At 39.2% G+C, this 17275-nt stretch overlaps 2 protein-coding genes across 6 annotated transcripts in view; both read right to left on the bottom strand.

Annotated features, from left to right (window-relative positions):
- The window catches only part of RTF2 (replication termination factor 2), a 32338-nt gene extending 23481 nt beyond the window's left edge, over positions 1 to 8857 (bottom strand). For both annotated transcript variants that reach the window (XM_026101891.2, XM_026101892.2), the window contains exons 1-5: positions 8646 to 8857; positions 7756 to 7850; positions 7559 to 7652; positions 6713 to 6852; positions 4582 to 4660 (exon numbers count right to left, since the gene is read on the bottom strand). In XM_026101891.2, the coding sequence (XP_025957676.2) occupies positions 4582 to 4660; positions 6713 to 6852; positions 7559 to 7652; positions 7756 to 7850; positions 8646 to 8819 (582 nt within the window). In that variant the 5' untranslated portion in view covers positions 8820 to 8857. The remainder of the gene's footprint in view (positions 1 to 4581; positions 4661 to 6712; positions 6853 to 7558; positions 7653 to 7755; positions 7851 to 8645) is intronic.
- Positions 8858 to 9777: 920 nt separating this feature from the next.
- CASS4 (Cas scaffold protein family member 4) overlaps positions 9778 to 17275 on the bottom strand; it is a 29240-nt gene continuing 21742 nt past the window's right edge. For 2 of the 4 annotated variants that reach the window (XM_026101921.2, XM_026101922.2), the window contains exons 4-7: positions 16200 to 16349; positions 12539 to 13873; positions 11645 to 11704; positions 9778 to 10982 (exon numbers count right to left, since the gene is read on the bottom strand). In XM_026101921.2, coding sequence (XP_025957706.2) covers positions 10569 to 10982; positions 11645 to 11704; positions 12539 to 13873; positions 16200 to 16349 — 1959 coding nt within the window. In that variant the 3' untranslated portion in view covers positions 9778 to 10568. The remainder of the gene's footprint in view (positions 10983 to 11644; positions 11705 to 12538; positions 13874 to 16199; positions 16350 to 17275) is intronic. The other 2 variants (XM_026101923.2, XM_064521544.1) reach the window with 1 other exon arrangement.

Raw genomic sequence — 17275 nt, 5'->3', positions numbered from 1 at the left:
GTGCCAGAACATTCAATCACTTTGGTTCTACCTACAGACCAAGACAGACTAGCGCTAGCTGACAATCTTGGTCAAGATACCATCAATCACTCAAAAGAGATTAGAAACTTTCTTGTTGTCCTTTTTACTGTTAGTAGTCTACTGGAAAATTAAAAACAACAGTAGGTAAAAACTTTCCATTTAAAAGTGCAAATTTTAAAAAGATAGTCTCCATTTCACACATAATTCTTCCCGAAGATCAGCGAACAAGAAGCAGGGGACGGCAGAAAGCCGGCTGCTCTTCAGGGCTTCTGGCTACGGAATTATCTCGTGACACAAAGCAAAGCCATGTCTCTTCCTGACTACCACAGACCTATCCTGCACATTTTAGCTTGTGGCTTCCTACGGATACTTTAAATTTTCTCCCTTTGCTGTACAAAACTCAAATATATAGTTCAAACAAAACACACTTCCATGTACAAGGATACTGTAAATTTTATTTGTATTCCTAAGTTGCTCTGCTTTAGATGAAGCCCCTTTTCAACACTTTTTAGTTGAAACAGCTAGAATCTTCAAAATTTTCACCCAACTCTTCATCTAGTGAGCTCTCTCCTCACTATATACATGCTTACACAACAAATAAATGTTCATTGCTTTTTCAAAAATTTTTGGCCAAGAAGAGTTATATTTTAATCGAGATAGTTCAAAGCATTTATTACTGAGGTGATAAAACACAATCTCATTCTCTGTCAACATTCAGATTCTGACTAATCGTTTGCCCTAGAGTTTTCACTTTTTTATACTATTTTTAATTTGAATGCTCCAGTATATTGCTACTTAGATGTGAAATCCTCACACAACAGTTAAAGTTTCTTCACTAGAAGTCCTCCAAGCATGGCAACTTCATCCTACCTTTTCATATCTTTGCCTTACACCAATAACAGTCTTTTTAACATTTCCAGTAAAAGCAGATAAATGCATACATTTAATATTGCCAGCTCTTCATGTAAGCTTTCTCTTGAGGAAAAAGAAATGTCTTTTTTTCAGAGAACTCAGCGAAACTGCTACATCTTCCACATACAAAGACCCTATAAAGCTTTTCAAATCTAGCACAACAGTAAGCGTGACTGAGATTAAGTTGAGGGAGGCTGAATTCTTATGTCAGGTTTTTCCCAGTTGCTTGAGTTAGTCAGAATCTGCATATGTATTCCATTATTCTGAACACTTATTTCACTAGGCAAACTGATTGCTCTATTCCTTTTATGAGCTGCTCAAGGAAAACAAGAAAAGAAGAAAAATAAGTAGTGAGAAAACTGTCTGTGGGACTTTACACAAAGTGGTGAGGACTCCTACGAGCCAAGCCAGGAGGCCTGGAAAAGAGGTAACCCTCTCTTGCTCTTTCCCAGAGGAAAATCATTTCCTATAGTTTCATGACGCACAGTGCCTTGTGGTGTGTATTTTGTAGCATGTAAATATATGCTGATTACTTACTGCAGATGATCTAGTTCAAAGTATATGAGTATGAAGGTAAGGACTACAGAATTATTGTTTGGGCTGCTGAATATCGATGGTCTGTGGTGAATGTTTTTACTGCATCATTAGAGCATCCGCTCGACAAAGTCCTTTGGGAAATCGTCCCTGTTTACAAATTAGCAGACTACCAGCACTGCTTTGCTCTGTAGGCTCATAGATTAATGCACAGAACAGTTTGTTTTGAATGCATTTTTTTGGATTTTACAGTAGTGGGGAAAAAAATTGCCATACAGTTCCCAGACTGACTCTCCTCCGGTTTCTATCCATGCTACATACCTTGTCCCCTGGGATAAAGAGATAACACAGATTCGACTAACCAAAAAAGAGATATTGGATACTAAGAATACACAAGTGAAAACAAGACTCTTCTTGAACTACTTTCATGAATCATTCTCCAAAGCTACATCATGACGAATCCTTCCCACACACAGAGGTGGCAGTGGCTTACAAAGCACGGCATTTGGGTGAATACAGGCAGACCAAAAGGCAGCAAGGCCATGAAAGAAAAAGCTGTGGCCCACATGGATTCCATAGGTTGGATTTTGGTTCAGAAAGCATATCATCACTCTTAAAATATAGCAGTTAGCACAAGCCCAGATTATGTATATGACAATATATAACATGCAAACATTCAGCACTTCAGAAGACTTGTGCACTTTGAAAGAACATGTACCAGAAAAAGGAATTTATTTGTTAATAAGAAATTTCTAATCACAGAATATATATAATACACAAAATTTCATTTTCTTGCATAAAGACAGAATGTGCTGGGGAAACACGGCTAAGTAGTGCTTTGGATAAAAAAATTAGCTACTAGAAAAGACAGAAACCAGTTCCGCATGATTCTGTTTAGAAAATTTCTATTCCCCTTCTCGGTTATGAATATAAAATGAGAACTTTATCAGCATATATTCAAAAGTCTACTGAATCACTCTTCAATCTTAATCAAAGGAAATGCAGACTAAAACATATATGCTCACAGAGCAATAATCTCCAATATGCTCAGGTCATCAGCACAAGTTTTCTTGAAAATTAGAAATACATGTTATTTACAAGACACTGAAAAATAACACTTTTTAAAAAGTTTGATTCAGTAGAGCTAGCTAATATAATCTCTTTCCTAATCTTGAGTTTTTGAAATCTTGGCTAGAGACATCTATATTGCATATCATTGATATTGCCAAACATTGTACTGTAGAACGTATAATTCCAGACATTGAAAATGCTTCAAAAACCTTAATGTATCCACTACACAGAATGTGTATAAAAACAGTGATGTCTAGGAAATCTAGGAAGCCACATAACTCTCTGAATAAAAAAAAAAAAGAAGAAAAAGTAACAAAAAACATAGTAAAGCACAATATTGCTCTCTGTGCTGACAACCATAACTGTTATGTTTTAACTAAGGGGAAAAGTGCAAAGAACAGGGAATCAAGATTTTGTCTCAGACTTGTCTAACTAGTGCTGACTTCGAACAGAACACACAGAAAAATTATTAACTGCTGACAGAAGTTAAAACATAGTCATAAGGATACTCAGCATGATACTGAAACGGACAGAACTCCTCTTGAGGCCACAAGGTATACTGCTGACACTGCTGAAGTAGCTGGGTGACTTAGGTGCTGCACTAACAGGAATAACTAACAGCTGTCACACTTCGTTTCCTCATACTTCTACCCTAAAGAGAGTATGAAGTCCCAGCCTCACTTTACTGTAGCCCAGCAAGATCTTAAGATACAGGTATTTCTGTGCACTAACAAAGGCAGTGTGAAAACCCCCACAAGAGTTTATTTTCTAGGACGGGTCCCTGAAATCCTGTTGCACATAGAAAATTATCTGTTGCTGGAAGCAATATTCCAGAAAGAATGTTCTTCTTTGTGTAAAGTCCAATAATACAAGGCAGAATAGCTATGAGCCACATTTAAATATTTCTAGAAGCATCTCTGAATATTGTGGAGAATTCATACGCTTATACAAATGCTTGCATTCATGTATGAGATAGTGATCATTAGTTCTGATTATTAAAAGAAAAACAGAAAACAAGAAGGATTAATTTTCTTTTTTAAAGATTACTACACTGGACAAACTGTGGCTAAAATATCTCATTTCTGTATTTACTAATCATACAACATCCATCTATCGATAGCAAATTTAGAAACAAACAAAAACCTCACTAAAAATAAAGTGATACCGACAACAGGAAAGCAGAGAGCTGTTACCAAGATTAAACCAGCTCTGAATAGTAATACCAGACTAAACTTAATTAACAATATTCCACACCATTGGCAACAATTTACCAAGAAAGCATTTTGTTCACAGCTCTTTCTTGTTTAGTACAAGTACACTGTACATTGTATCAAATATGGTGTTTGCTGAAAAGCAACTCTCCTTAAAAGTGGCAGCTGTATTCACCACAAATATCACTGATTACAAAAGCAGTGATATGAAAAAGAATAATATTTGCGGAATCTATATGAGATCCAACTAGCACTATAAAATAAAATGCAGTCAATATTTTCTACAGTAATCCATATAACTGCCAAAAATATGAAGAGCTGCCCCCAAAAAGGCAATGGCAAACTTCCCTTAGAAATATATGGACCAAAATGTATCTTGAAAATGTAATCAGTTCAAACACATAAAGCAGATAGTGATCAGCACAAACCAGAAGTATTCAGTAATAAAAACAATCCCCCCAACCCTTTTAAACTGAAATTAATGATCAAATCTTTGAAAAATAAAAAATGTTAATTTGAAAGTAGTTACAGTAAAACCAAACTCTCTTGAGAACAAAAATACTTATTGTGACAATTACTCATTATTTATTCATTGATTATCATTATTATGAATTACTTAGAAACACATTTCCATTATAAAAGGCCATACAGAATTATTTCAGGTCACCAGAAAATAGAACTTTACCAATTCTACTTCAATCTGGATATTCAGATTAAAGAGGAAAAAAAAACCCCAAACACTTTAAAATAGTAGATATGAATGCAATTGTATGTATATATTGCTTAGGGTCATGTATGACCCTACTGTTATTCAATCTGAAGAGAAACTCACCCTGTGGCAAACTTCTGTTTTGATTTCTTTGAGAGCACGTTCAGAGAACACACAGCCACAGTTTCGCAGGAAGCAAAACCTTTAAAGAAAAGAAGACAAGTCATACAGTCATCCTAAGAAATTCTGTGCATCTAAAACATGGATCTGCAGTGCTGATTTAACATGAAGCTATCATTACAACAGGCTACTGGTAAACAGCTAACTTTCACTTCACACATTCTTACAGCTAACCAAGATATCAGCAGCTTAAACATTAAATCACAATATGTATTTTGTTATTTCATTCTCTATATATGACAATCTCTCAAAGGGATCTTAGAAAAATGAAAGGTACAAAAACATCTCGAGAGAATTGCTACTGAACTATGTAGGTTTCCCTCGATTCATCATAGCACAGTTAACTACTGCTTACTCTCCTAATGAGTGACAGACCCTCTCCACAGTGGCTCTTACTGTGTCTGATCATTGAACTTCATTAAATATTCATTTTTGGAAGTTGATAATTGATAAGTAGATTAAAAACTGCCTTAAAAAATCAAAATATCGAATCTAGAGATTCAACTAGAACTAATTCTGTATAAACCAATAACCTACTTGATATAAAAATAAGTAGGTGATAAATGTTTTGTCTTCTATAAATTTCTACCATTTAAATGGTCCCACCATTTAAATATATAGCATAACTGCAGATACTACTAATTACTAAATGAGCAAGATATAGGAAGGGAGCTATCTTTTTAACACAGTTGTGGTGGCGTAAGTGGTGGCGTACATCCTTATGTCTAGATCGGGACAATAAATTAAACATCCCAAGAAAAGAAAGGGAAAAAGGAAAAAGAAGTACATGGTGAAACAATTCACAATTCCAAGTACCACCTACAGGCTAGGGGATACAACTAGCTCTTGAAGTACAGAATTCGGCAAAATATTCTTCCAGAGTTTTCAAGCATTTACCTTCATCCCCCTTTAGTACAACATTTGCCAACATTAAAAAAAAAAAAGCTGCCAGAGGAAAGCTAAGCACTTAAGCATTCTTGTCTCATAATTTTGAAAATTAAAATGTTCATCCCCTTTGAGTACATGGATGAGGAGACTTCATGCCCGAGCTGGAACATGTCAAGTGTTGGTTCACAAATTTGCCAACACCCTACTTCCCTGGAATAAGTCACACTGCCAGGCACCACTCCCAGCGCATTCTGCAATACTCTAAACCTGTTGCTTTCACTTCCTCTCAGACTCCAGCCCTCTAGCAAAGCTGTAACAAGTGACCCTAGCCAAGGATCTGCTCTCCCAGGTCTGTCCTGTCTACATAAAAGATTCATTCAAGACAATCTAAAGCAATTAAGCATGTAGATTTAATTAATGTGGAATTAAGCAATTAAGGATGTGTATCATCCTCCTTTCCTTTTCACACCAAATTCTTCGATGAGAGCTACTGTTACTCCTCTCCTACATCATTTCAGTCTGTCACCCTCATCTGATTAAAAAAAAATAAGGCGGCTCTAATGAAAGTGGTTTTAGTCTTCAGGGTGTCTCTTTAATTCCATTTGAATATCTGCAGACTAATTTACCACTGAAGAAAGAAACACTTGTCCACTATCAAGCTATAAACCTGACCTCCCTCACCCATTAGGGCTTAACACAGAAAAATTGCTTATTCGCCCAAACCAGGATGCAAGGGAAGCATCCTTCCTTAGCCCCATAAAAAACAGATACTAGCACAATGTTATAATAAATACACGGTGCATCTCCATTCTGATCTTGACATAAGGAGAGGTGAGAATGCTTCATCTGATGCAAAGGATGGTCTCCTCTGACCTTGTTCACGTATATCTACTATGACCTGACCTTCAAACAATTGTACACTTTTCTCTGCAGACATTGCCCTCTGCCCCTTTCATTTATACATACAATTTGATTTGGGAAAGGGAGTACATTTCACGTCTCCTCTTGAACTGGAAGTGAAAAAAGGACAAACACCTTTTCTTGATCTCTGGAACCCCCTTCTAACTGGAAGACCTGGGGTAAGTATATGAGTTCTACATTATTGATTTAAACTACTCTACCTGCTCTATATTCAGTTTTGAATAACTCATTTTTGAAAACCAAATGCAGAAACATAAATACTGACCTATGCCTTCCGTTCATTTCCAAGCCCACCACAGGGCATATAAAGCGCCCACATTGGATGTCATCATATTTATCACCTTTTATACTCTCTTTATCACCACTCCAAGCTGGATTATCTGCAAGGTTTAGTTCTGTAACACTCTGAAAGATACAAATGCAAGCCTTAAGTTGTTTACTGATGATTTTTCAACTATAGCAACATTCCTGAACATATTTTTTTCTTGGTGGTTTACTATATTACAGCTTTTTTTTGATAGCAGACTTATAACAATGTTGTTTCTAGTTACTGAGAAGGTTTTTTCTTTCTGTTTTGTTAGAGATTTTTTTAACACAAGTTCAACAACAGAGAATTTTTGTATATTTATAAATACATAATTGCATGTTTGAAAGACATTTGAAAATGCATGTTGGAGTTCTACTTCTGACTGCCACCATGGTAAATGATAAGCTTGAAGCATTTAGGAAGAAAATTTACAAGTTTGGTCAACATTAATTAGTGTCTTTCCTGATTCAAACCATCAGTACCTCACTTTTTTTTTTTTTTTTTTTTGTTACTCAAAAAAACTCTCCTTATGTCCATGACATGGTGTATTTTCCATACTTGTGTCTTCAGAGCAAAACCAAATGACTAAAATCTACTAGCACAGACTACTATCACATTTGCCACTCTAGCACTGGAAAGCAAACACACCCTGCACATTAACCTAAAAAAGAGATACTGGATTTAATATGTATTTACAATTGTATTTTTAAAATTTTAGTACAAAGTGAGCACATTAGCAAACTGAGTTATCACAGGATATTTAACTTTTATGGAGCTCTTTAAAATTAGACACAACCTTTTTACCTTAATGCTCCTGATATGTGATGCAGCTTCCACAAGAGCTTTATCAGATGACTTGTCCAACAAAAATTCAATGACAGCATCTTTATTATACAACCTACAACAACAGATTTGTAGAAATAATACTTGATTCTTGTAACATTCTTTTATTTAGAAATTAGTACTTTTTAATAAGGAATTCTATGCGGAAACATTCATACCTGCCTAGCTCACAGGCTACAATTGGTCGACATAATTTCTCTTGGCTCAGAGTACAGTAATACCATTGTGCCACCAATTCAGCATTTTTGTCAACCTGAAAGAAAGAAAATAAGACTTTTGATTTTGAAATAATTTTTCAATATGAAAATTATTTTAATATAAATCCAAATCAAATCCCCAGGCATCTTACCAATTCTACTTTCCGCATTCAAAGCTATTCCATGAAATATTTACCAAAAACCTTTCACTAAAGGTCATGTTCAGTTTCAGGGATCGATCTCTATATATCGCTCTACCAAACACGATTCTGCATCTGACTCGGGACCTATCTTCCTAACTCTAACTCAGTTTTCTTACTCTTTGCCATCTGCATCTGTTCTCTTCTCTTTTCCTTTTTGCCCTTTATATGTTTTCTACCTCTCTTTTCTCTTACTCTTAATTCTGCTTCTACTATCTGCTAGGCCTATCTGCTAGCTACCGGTACCACTCACAGTAAGGAATAAATATAACTGGTCCAACAGTTCTGGGGATATCAGACCGCTGCCTGAAGTTCCAGCTCGAAAATGTGAACTTTATGGCACATTAGCCCATAAATGAAAAGCAAAAATTAAAAGCAACTTGAATTGTCGTGTGTGGCAGTATAGCCACAGAGTGGTGTGCGGATGATGCAGATTTTATTTATTTTACACCGGGAAACACCAACTCGCACGAGTTTTTCTCGTTTGCTCAGTGAGTTTTTCCCTGATTCTCACTTCCTCCAGGGAGCTCCGCCGGGGGCGGGCAGGCCCCGCGCCGGACAGCACCGGCAGGACCCGGCCTCCCAGCACCGGCAGGACCCGGCCTCCCAGCCCCAGCGCGGCCCCGCCACCCTCCTGCGGCCCCCTCCGACCTTCTCGGCCTTCCGCGGCCCCTTCACCAGCTCGTGCCGCTTGGGGATGGTGCCGCCATCGCAACCCATCGCTGCTGCCGCCGCTCCCCCCCCGCGCTTCCGGGTTCGCCCTCCCACAGGCAACGCACTTGCGCGGCAGGGAGCAATACTTCCGGCGGACCCTGATGGCGTCATCGCCGTGCCATAGCAACCGCCCGGCTGGGGGCGGGGTTAGCAGCAAAGCGATGGGCGGAGGGGCGGTGCTGCGGGCCCGACGGGAGAGTCCATCCGGGAGGGGTCGGGGGGGAGCGGGGTGGGACGTACCAAGGTGCCCAGCGGAGTTCTCAGCCCCCCTACCCCTCGGATCACTGTCGAGCGACGATTTCTCCTCTTTGGGACATATTTACCCTTTTTCTGTGAGAAACCACCCAGAGAAACCGCAGTTTTGGGCATCTGAGTTGTCCGAGCTCCCCCCAGAGAAAGGCGCTGGAGTGGGACCTTCCCCCCCCCCCACCCCGGGCTGCCGCCGCCGCAGTTCGGGTGAGAAAAGTCAGTAACGGTCGTGAGTGAGTTTAATGTAAAACGTACCAAGACAGCGAAAAACGCACGGACTGCATTGAACTGTTCAACCGCAGTAGTATTTACATGTGTCTGCATTTAAATATATATGACATGGTGACTGCAAAATGAAAATAAAGCTGATACGAGGATAAAATTAATCCAGTTCCCCCCGCCACCAGCTGCGTGTGACGCATTTGCGTGACACTTCAGCTGTAGCTGCAGATACTAGCAGAACTAATTGTCCATTTTTGGAGAGAAAAACAAAAAACAGGTACAACTTTGCCAAGAAAGGCCCGACTTTAAAATTTCGGTTACAACTTTTAAATAAATTAATGAGAAAAATACAAGTAATGCACGCATACCATACCACCTATCCCAATGTTTACCGGCCCTTCATCATTGTTGCAGCTCAGATCCAGCAAATTTCAGGATAAAATTAATGAACTACGAAGATTAGCCAGCTAAATACGTGCTTACGAACCCCGCAGGAGCAGCGTCTGCCTACCCTCGCCAGTGCTGTTGCTATAGGTGTCAAGGGAGAAATAATGTCATATTTCCAGTTTGTAGGAATAACTTTTCCAAAGCCTCTCTATTTTTAGTGACTGCAGTTAGTTTATTTTTTTTCAGTTGAAGCACTACGTTGAAATGCTTCAGCCTGTGAATGAAGACCACTGAGGCTGTTTCCCCCTGGATTTATTGAGAGGCAGAACTCCTTCAAGTCCCTTTTCCTCCTGTGCTCAGCTGGAGCATTTCTGATTGATATCTCTGCTTTGCCTAGTACCTGCCAGATTTTGTCCTGTAACACAGTCATTGCATTTATACATTAAACAACTGCAAAGTGGATTTAATAAAAAAAATGTAATTACAAAATTTGAGTACAGTCTTCTAGAAACAGTTGATGATAGTTTCGCATAGCAATGTGTCATAATTTATGGATCAATATGCCGCAAAATTTAAAGAGACCTTATATACCCAAATAGAAAAAAAAAATAGAAAAATATATTTATCTGCTGTTTTTGGAAATGTTAAAGACTCAGATACTATAATAATTTTGCTCCAATATGCAGCAAACATTCTTGTCAGGACAGTAAGAAGAATTGGTTTCCAGGCAGAGTTTGACCGGTGGAGAAGAAAGTATAGCTTTAATTCTACAAATCCTCTTCTGGGGCACAGAGTCTGCTGTTGTGGGGTCTTCATCTGCTGAAAGTGCATCAGTACCCGAGGGAGCTGCCCAGCAGGATTTCTCAGCGCTGACTGGAAGTTGGCCTCCTGGAGCTGCTTTGGCCCTCCTTGACTGCCAAATACCAAAAGACTGAAGAGAGAATTGTAACAACGGAGAAATTCAAGTTTTCACAAATATTTCTAAAAATAGTGAAGTTTCTTTCATTCCATTGTTGCTCTGAACTGCTGCATGTATTTAGACAGCTCATCAGTTTGGTTCTGAAGTCCCCTCATTGCATCTGCATTTGGATATTGTATTGCAGCATTTTTGGTGGCAAGAGCCAGATTCTTCAGTAGGCCACAAAATCGGCTGCTGCCATGGAGAATGTCATTACGAACATCTTTTTCTTGAGTTTCCTGGCAGAGAGAATCCACTAACTTCTGTCCCACCATAATGATCAGTTTGCTGTGTGATATGAAGATTTCAGGCGGCTGGTTATTGCTGAGACTATTTGTAAAGACACCAATTGCCTTGTGAAGTGCTCCAAAACACAGCCTACAGTGTTCTGAAAGAGCTATTTTCTTTGCAGAGTCCTGCGTGCTTTGAATTATATTCCTTTTTGCAGATGGCAGGACCTAGAAAAAGGTTACAAAAAAAGACTGAGCTTGGCAGCACACATTATTTCTTTATTTGCTCTACCCTGTATTCTTCAAGTTTCTTCACTTCCATGGAGTTTTGTTAATTAGGAAACTCCAAAGTGTCACAGCCCAGAGGTGTTTTGCAATTGTTTCTCTTTCCTTAAAGTACTCGACTTCAAAATAGTATTTTCTCCCAATTACCTTTTCCCCAAACAGGTTTCACTGATAACAATTTTAATAATGGATAGCACACAAAGTGCTGTAGTTAAACATCAATCCTTTATACAGTCTGGACTTCCAACTTGCAGATAATATAAAACATGTAGACTTGACTTTTTCATGGTACTGACTTCATGAGGGTTATGAATGATTAAAAATGTAGAAAAACAAGATAGTCAATCCTTAAACCAGTGCATTATAAGATATTTTGAAATATTAACTCACATCCTTATGTTCATTACATGTGAGGAAAATAAATGTTTTGCAGTTTTTCAGGAGTAGTTCTAAGAACTAGTCCTGGGAGAATGATCAAAGAGAAAACAAATAGTTCTCCATCTATCAATATACGTGTCCAAACCCAAGTTATTTTGAATTTTAGCAAGCACAGAAATCAGGGACAAGAAGTCCTTATAAGTAATAGTTTTCAAAATCAAGAATACCTTTGTTTTTGAATCTGTATTCTTCTTCGCTACCTCTGTATCTGAACGGATTTTCTGTGCCTGTTATAAATCAAAATGAAAGCAAAGTTGAAATGGTTTACATAAAATATTTCAACATAGATTTGGTTTTCCCTTATTTCAGGGAAAATGTCAGCTTGCTTTGCAGCCTTACCTGCTACGATGGTATGCAGCCTACATGGACTACAATGATACATTTATTAAAAGTGACTGTAATTTTTTTCTACTAAAAATGTAGTGTCTGATCCTGCAAGATGTAAGACTGAAACCAACATCAACAAAACGTAACTTATCCTAAATTCTAAGGACAAGCCGTCATTTCTTTGTGAAATCAATTAAGAGAGTTAGACTCTTAGCAGGCATTTTGGTACTTCTAAGGAGAACCATTCCTCTAACAATCTTTCAGAAACTTTCTAACAAATAAATTTGATAATTCACAGTAAGAGTTTAGTTTGTTTATATTTTTTTTCTGCAAAACTGGTTTTCTAATACATCCCAAGTTAGAAAGTTAACATTTCCTATATCATGGAGACAGAGTCAACACACAAAATATACTGGCAAGAAAAGAATCAGTAGTCTAAAGAGAGGAAATACATTGCTTAAACCTCAGCTGAAAGCTACGTATCAAATAAATTTAAATGGTTAAGCTAAAATGTTTTCTCAGTGCTCTCTGGCTGCCTGGGTAAATTCTTTGACTCCAGTTCTCTCTGTAATTACTGATCATTGTACCTGCACCCCCTAGCACTCTGATAAAATCCTGAATTCATATGGAGTCTGGAAAAAGAAGTTGGTACTAATGCAAAGTTAAAACAATGATAATAGCTTAATATCTGCAAACAATCAAGAATATAGGTAGTACAATCATGTTATACTAACCTGTAGCTGAACATAATCACAGTCCTCAATGGCATTTTCTTTTGTTTTGTCAGAAGAGACTTGACTTTGGTTTGGTTTATCAGGAGCATTTCTTTGAGGTGAATCTAATTCTATTCTTTTGGGCAATGTGACTAGTTTTGCCATTTTATATTCTGTGTTCATTTTTGATTGTTTCATTTCTTGTTCCTTGTCCTTCTTTCTGAAGAGAAGCTTTCCATTGGCAATGATGATGGATACAAATCTCTTAATATCATCTGGAATTGTGCGAGCTACCATAACAAAGCGATCAAGATCATCTGGGTTGTTCTGAGGTTTCTTGATAACCAACACCTCAAGCAACCAGTTGCAGTTGTTTAATGCTTCTCTTGTTTCTGTTAAGATTTGGAATGAGTTCGCAAGAATTTCTAGCTGTTTTTTAATTCTGGTCTGAAGGTTATTATCAGTAAGGTAAGAGGCATTTACCTTTATGGCCTGAGCAAAGGCCAGGAATTCTCCCATCGATACTTTTATGTGATCGACTGCTCTATGGATTTCTTCAATGTTTTTCTCTAGGTGTTCTTGTAATCTCCATTTACTGCTCACAAAGATCATTAAACTTGCAACTGAGCTAGATACACTGTGTTGCAATCTAGTCAATGTCTCTATGGCTACCTCAAGGTCCACTTTGATTTCCTTGACAGGCTCTTCTGATGATGACACAGAAAAGGACTCAGCAGAAGAGTCTGAGGATGTAGAGGTAGTGCTGTTTCTACTATCCACACTAGAAAGAGATACTCTGTCCTGTTCTAATTTTACATCTCTCGAGAGCTGTGGAGGAACATGGTATGCTTCGTCTCCAGAACTGTTGTTGCTTTTTCCCATCTCCTTCCTGCACTGCAAAGCAGTAGGCATAGCTTTTGGAATATCATAAACATTCACTTCAGAAATCTGATTCTCAGCCTTTGGAGCCAGGAGACTTGGGGGTACATCATGGCTACCATTTTGTCGCAAAACAAACGTGTCCCGTGAAGACGGAACATCATAAAGAGGGAGATCTGGAAGCACTGCTTTGTTTTGTGTTGGTGGAATATCATATAATTGTGGATTTACAACTTTGGCTTCCGTATTTGATGTCGGTGCCCTGTACCTGGCTGGTGGTGTATCATACAGCACCTGGTTCTCCAAGGAATGGCCAGGAGGGCTTTGTTTTAATCCTTTTTTTTCTGGTGATACTGGAATATCATAAATCCATTCTGACTTACGAGGATTTGGCAAGGTATTGTAATGGCCCCAGTACTTTTTCTGAGATCCATTTTCTGAAACATCAGGTTCTCTTTTGGGAGGGACATCATATAACTGCAAGAGAGCACACAGGATTTATAAGCAGTGTTTATAAACAAAAGAAATAAGAGGCAAGACCGAGTTCTCAGAGAGTGTAAATGTATGCAACTCCAGTAATATCAATGGAACTGCACCACTGAAAAGTATAGCCCGTAATTCTTATTTTATTTATTTTCTTTATAAAATGTACAAACTGCACATATGAAGAATAAAATAGTTTGAGCACAGGTAATTAAATCAGACAGCATTGTTCCCAATCAGTGAAATCCATAGGATCTTCTCTGGCTCCTTTGGGGTGGGAAACAGTCATAATTGTCTGAAATGACTACCCCCAAAAAAGTGGAATGCCAGTTTATTACCAGATAATGTTAAATCCTCAGTTTTACAGAATGAAGCAAGTAAGATTTTATCAGTCTCTCAATAAGAGGAAAACACTCCATTTTCCAGTATCCCTCCCCTGCCACATTCATATGCATACACTCACAGAAATAAATCACAAAAAGGCACAACAGACCATTCTCAAATAGCTGCAATGAGTTTACATTTTTACTTGACAGAGGTTTGCATGGATACAGATCTTATTTAGTGCCTTATAATAAATGCTTGTGCACAGCTGAGATCTGTAAGCTGGAAAATGTGCATGCAAGAATACTTTTTGTATAAGAAAAACTAGAGTAATAATAATAGGCACTTTGGGACAGATCACACCTGGACGCCTCACAAGCGTGAGCAGGAGGGAGTGCAAGGAGCTATAGGAGTGTGCAGCCACAAGAAACTATTGAAGAGCCTGCTACCTACCAGTAAAGTCAGGCTTCACAATTTGCAGAAAATGTGACTGAGAAGGGGAGTGCAGACAAGACTGTTTCAGACCACAGCCAGAATTTTCCGAATTTCCCACAAACAAAGAATTCCAAGAAAATTTGACTTTGGAAGCAATGACAGACCATGTCTCCGACAGCAAATCTGCTCCCAGACTGTTGCAGCTGGTCAGTAAAATTATTAACAACCATGAAGCTGCCAGGAATGCCAGCTTCAATGAGCTATTGCCTAATATGCCAGGTCCCAGGCTGGGGGCAGAGTCAATGCTACCGGTGCCTCTGAAGCCACACACTCTGCACGAATGGCTTCTCCGGTCATGGGGCAGCTGTGAACCTGTGGCAGTTCTCTTCGAAGCCACAAAACCAGGAGGCATCAGGCTCCCTGTGCAGGATGGTCAGCTCTGGGATCAAGGACCCCCACCTGCGAAGGAGTCTGTCAAAATCCTCTTGGATCCTAAAACTGTTCAGGAAAGCTGAGATATTTCACACTTAGCTAATCAAGAGTTTCCACCCAGACATTTGCTTTGTCATGAAATTTCAGACCCGCCCTTTCTCCAAGGATGGTGCTTCTCACACAGTGGGAATGAGTTGGGAAGGCTGATTCCCCCCTCATGGTTGTTGCCCAGAGCCAGGTATGCTGCATTTCCAAAGGAGGCGGCAGGAGACTGCCTGCACAAAGCGATGAAGAGAGAGACCCTCTTCCTCCCCTTAGGCTTTATGCTGGCATGGTGCAGCTTCACATTGTACTTCTGGATCTGTGAGCCTTTGCTGCTCTGACAATGCTTCACAAATCCAAATGCACTTTCACAAATATTAATGGGGAAGGTCAGGAAAGCTAATACCTCAGTGTCTGGGAAACTACTGTGGCGTGGAGGATGGCAAATTGAAGCAAGCAAAGCAAGGATTTAAGCCCAAATCATGTATCTTCCAGGTATTCTAGTGTGAGTCTTTGCTTTTTTATATCCTGATATGGAACAGCAACACATTTCAAATATTCAAAAGGATTAATGAGATGGGAGAACTGTTTTCAGCCAAGCTGTATGTTCAGTACACGTTTTTTGTTCTATGGTTATAATAATAATATTGCTATTTTAAGCAGATAAACTGGAACTGAGTTTCTTGTCCAAATTGTTGCAGTGACTCAGTGGCAGATCATGGTATACTTGAGTTGTATCTCACCATTAGAATGTGAACAGTTCGTTTCTGTCTGCTTAAATATGACAAACAGTCAGACATTCAAGAATGTAGGGCATTGAATTTACTTTTCACGTTGTCCTAAAAAACAGTAAGGCAATTTTTTTTCCAAAAAAGCAAATACAAATCCTGGTAGGTACCCTGACTACCACAAGCCAGATAGTATTTGTTCCTTTAATATGAAGTATAAAGTACTGTGCTGAAGATGTGCTGGTACTATCACTGTCATCCTCACCCACGAATACACCTCAAGGGAAGTTCAACATATATGAGCAACATCACAGTAGTAAAGAGATATTACTCTCTTATGTCCAGTGATTCTTACTTACATTGCTCACTGGGGAGTCTTTCTGGATAATAGTCCCTGCCTTTTCTGGGCTGGACGGGATGTCGTAAAGCTGGTTCGGCTCTTCCCGGAAACACTGAGTGGATCCAAAGAGCGCAGACCCCTTTCTTCTTGTGGGTGGAGTGGCACCGCTCTAGTCAAAGGAAAATACATAGGTTGGCTTCAATTCCTTTTAGAGCCCACTGAAGACTTCAGTTATATTGAAGGCCTTCAGGTCATATGCTGCATAGCTGCTGGTTCCTACAGCCTGGGTCAGGACACAGTCTGCCGGAGGGCGGCTGGGGTGCTTTGGCACACCTCTGTATGGGAGGGAGGCGGGCGCTAGGTGGTGCAAGGAAGCTGTCGCCAACACTCCTGGCTTTCGGTCTGAACAGGGATCACCCCATTTATATAAAGTGGGCAAAACAAGACATTTGTTGATGACTTGACCATAAGTCAATTAAACTGGTCTGCATCCTGCGCTGCCAGTTGCTGTCAAGGAGCGTAAGGTGTCCCGGGAGGCTCTGTGGACTTGCTCCGCTGCTGCACGCCCATCTTTCCATCGTGGGCAGGAGAGCCTGGCTCCTCTCCCAGCCTGGTGACCCTGACACACTGCAGAGAGGACATGGGGGAAATGTGGTGACATTCAGTCTGCCCCGGGAATCACGGTGTCAAGAAAAAGATCATATGACAGGTTGCTTCAAGAGGAAGATCCAAAAGGCATGCACCTCTTACACTGGGTGTATCAGGGTTACATGATCTAATCCCTTGCATTTTGTTGGCCGGAGGGAGGGTGGTGTGGGTGACCTTTTTGTTTCCATTTGTACATGCACTAATGCCTCTTCTGTAAACATTTCATTTCAGTTTATAGAAAACACTCTAATCTTCCCAGTCAACAAAGGAGATAAAGAGACAAATCTCATTTCCTGACAGGTAAACTGAGAGATTGACCGCTCTGTCTGACACTGGGAATTTATCTGTGAAAAAGTGCCTTATAATTAAGTCAAGGTAAAACTAAAAGTGTTCATTAGAAACATAACCAGATTTATTTCTCTAAATATCTAACAAATTCAAAAGAGA

The sequence above is a fragment of the Dromaius novaehollandiae genome, chromosome 16 (assembly GCF_036370855.1).
Source record: "Dromaius novaehollandiae isolate bDroNov1 chromosome 16, bDroNov1.hap1, whole genome shotgun sequence".
Taxonomy (NCBI): Eukaryota; Metazoa; Chordata; class Aves; order Casuariiformes; family Dromaiidae; genus Dromaius; species Dromaius novaehollandiae.
This window is presented reverse-complemented; position numbering and strand designations above follow the sequence as displayed.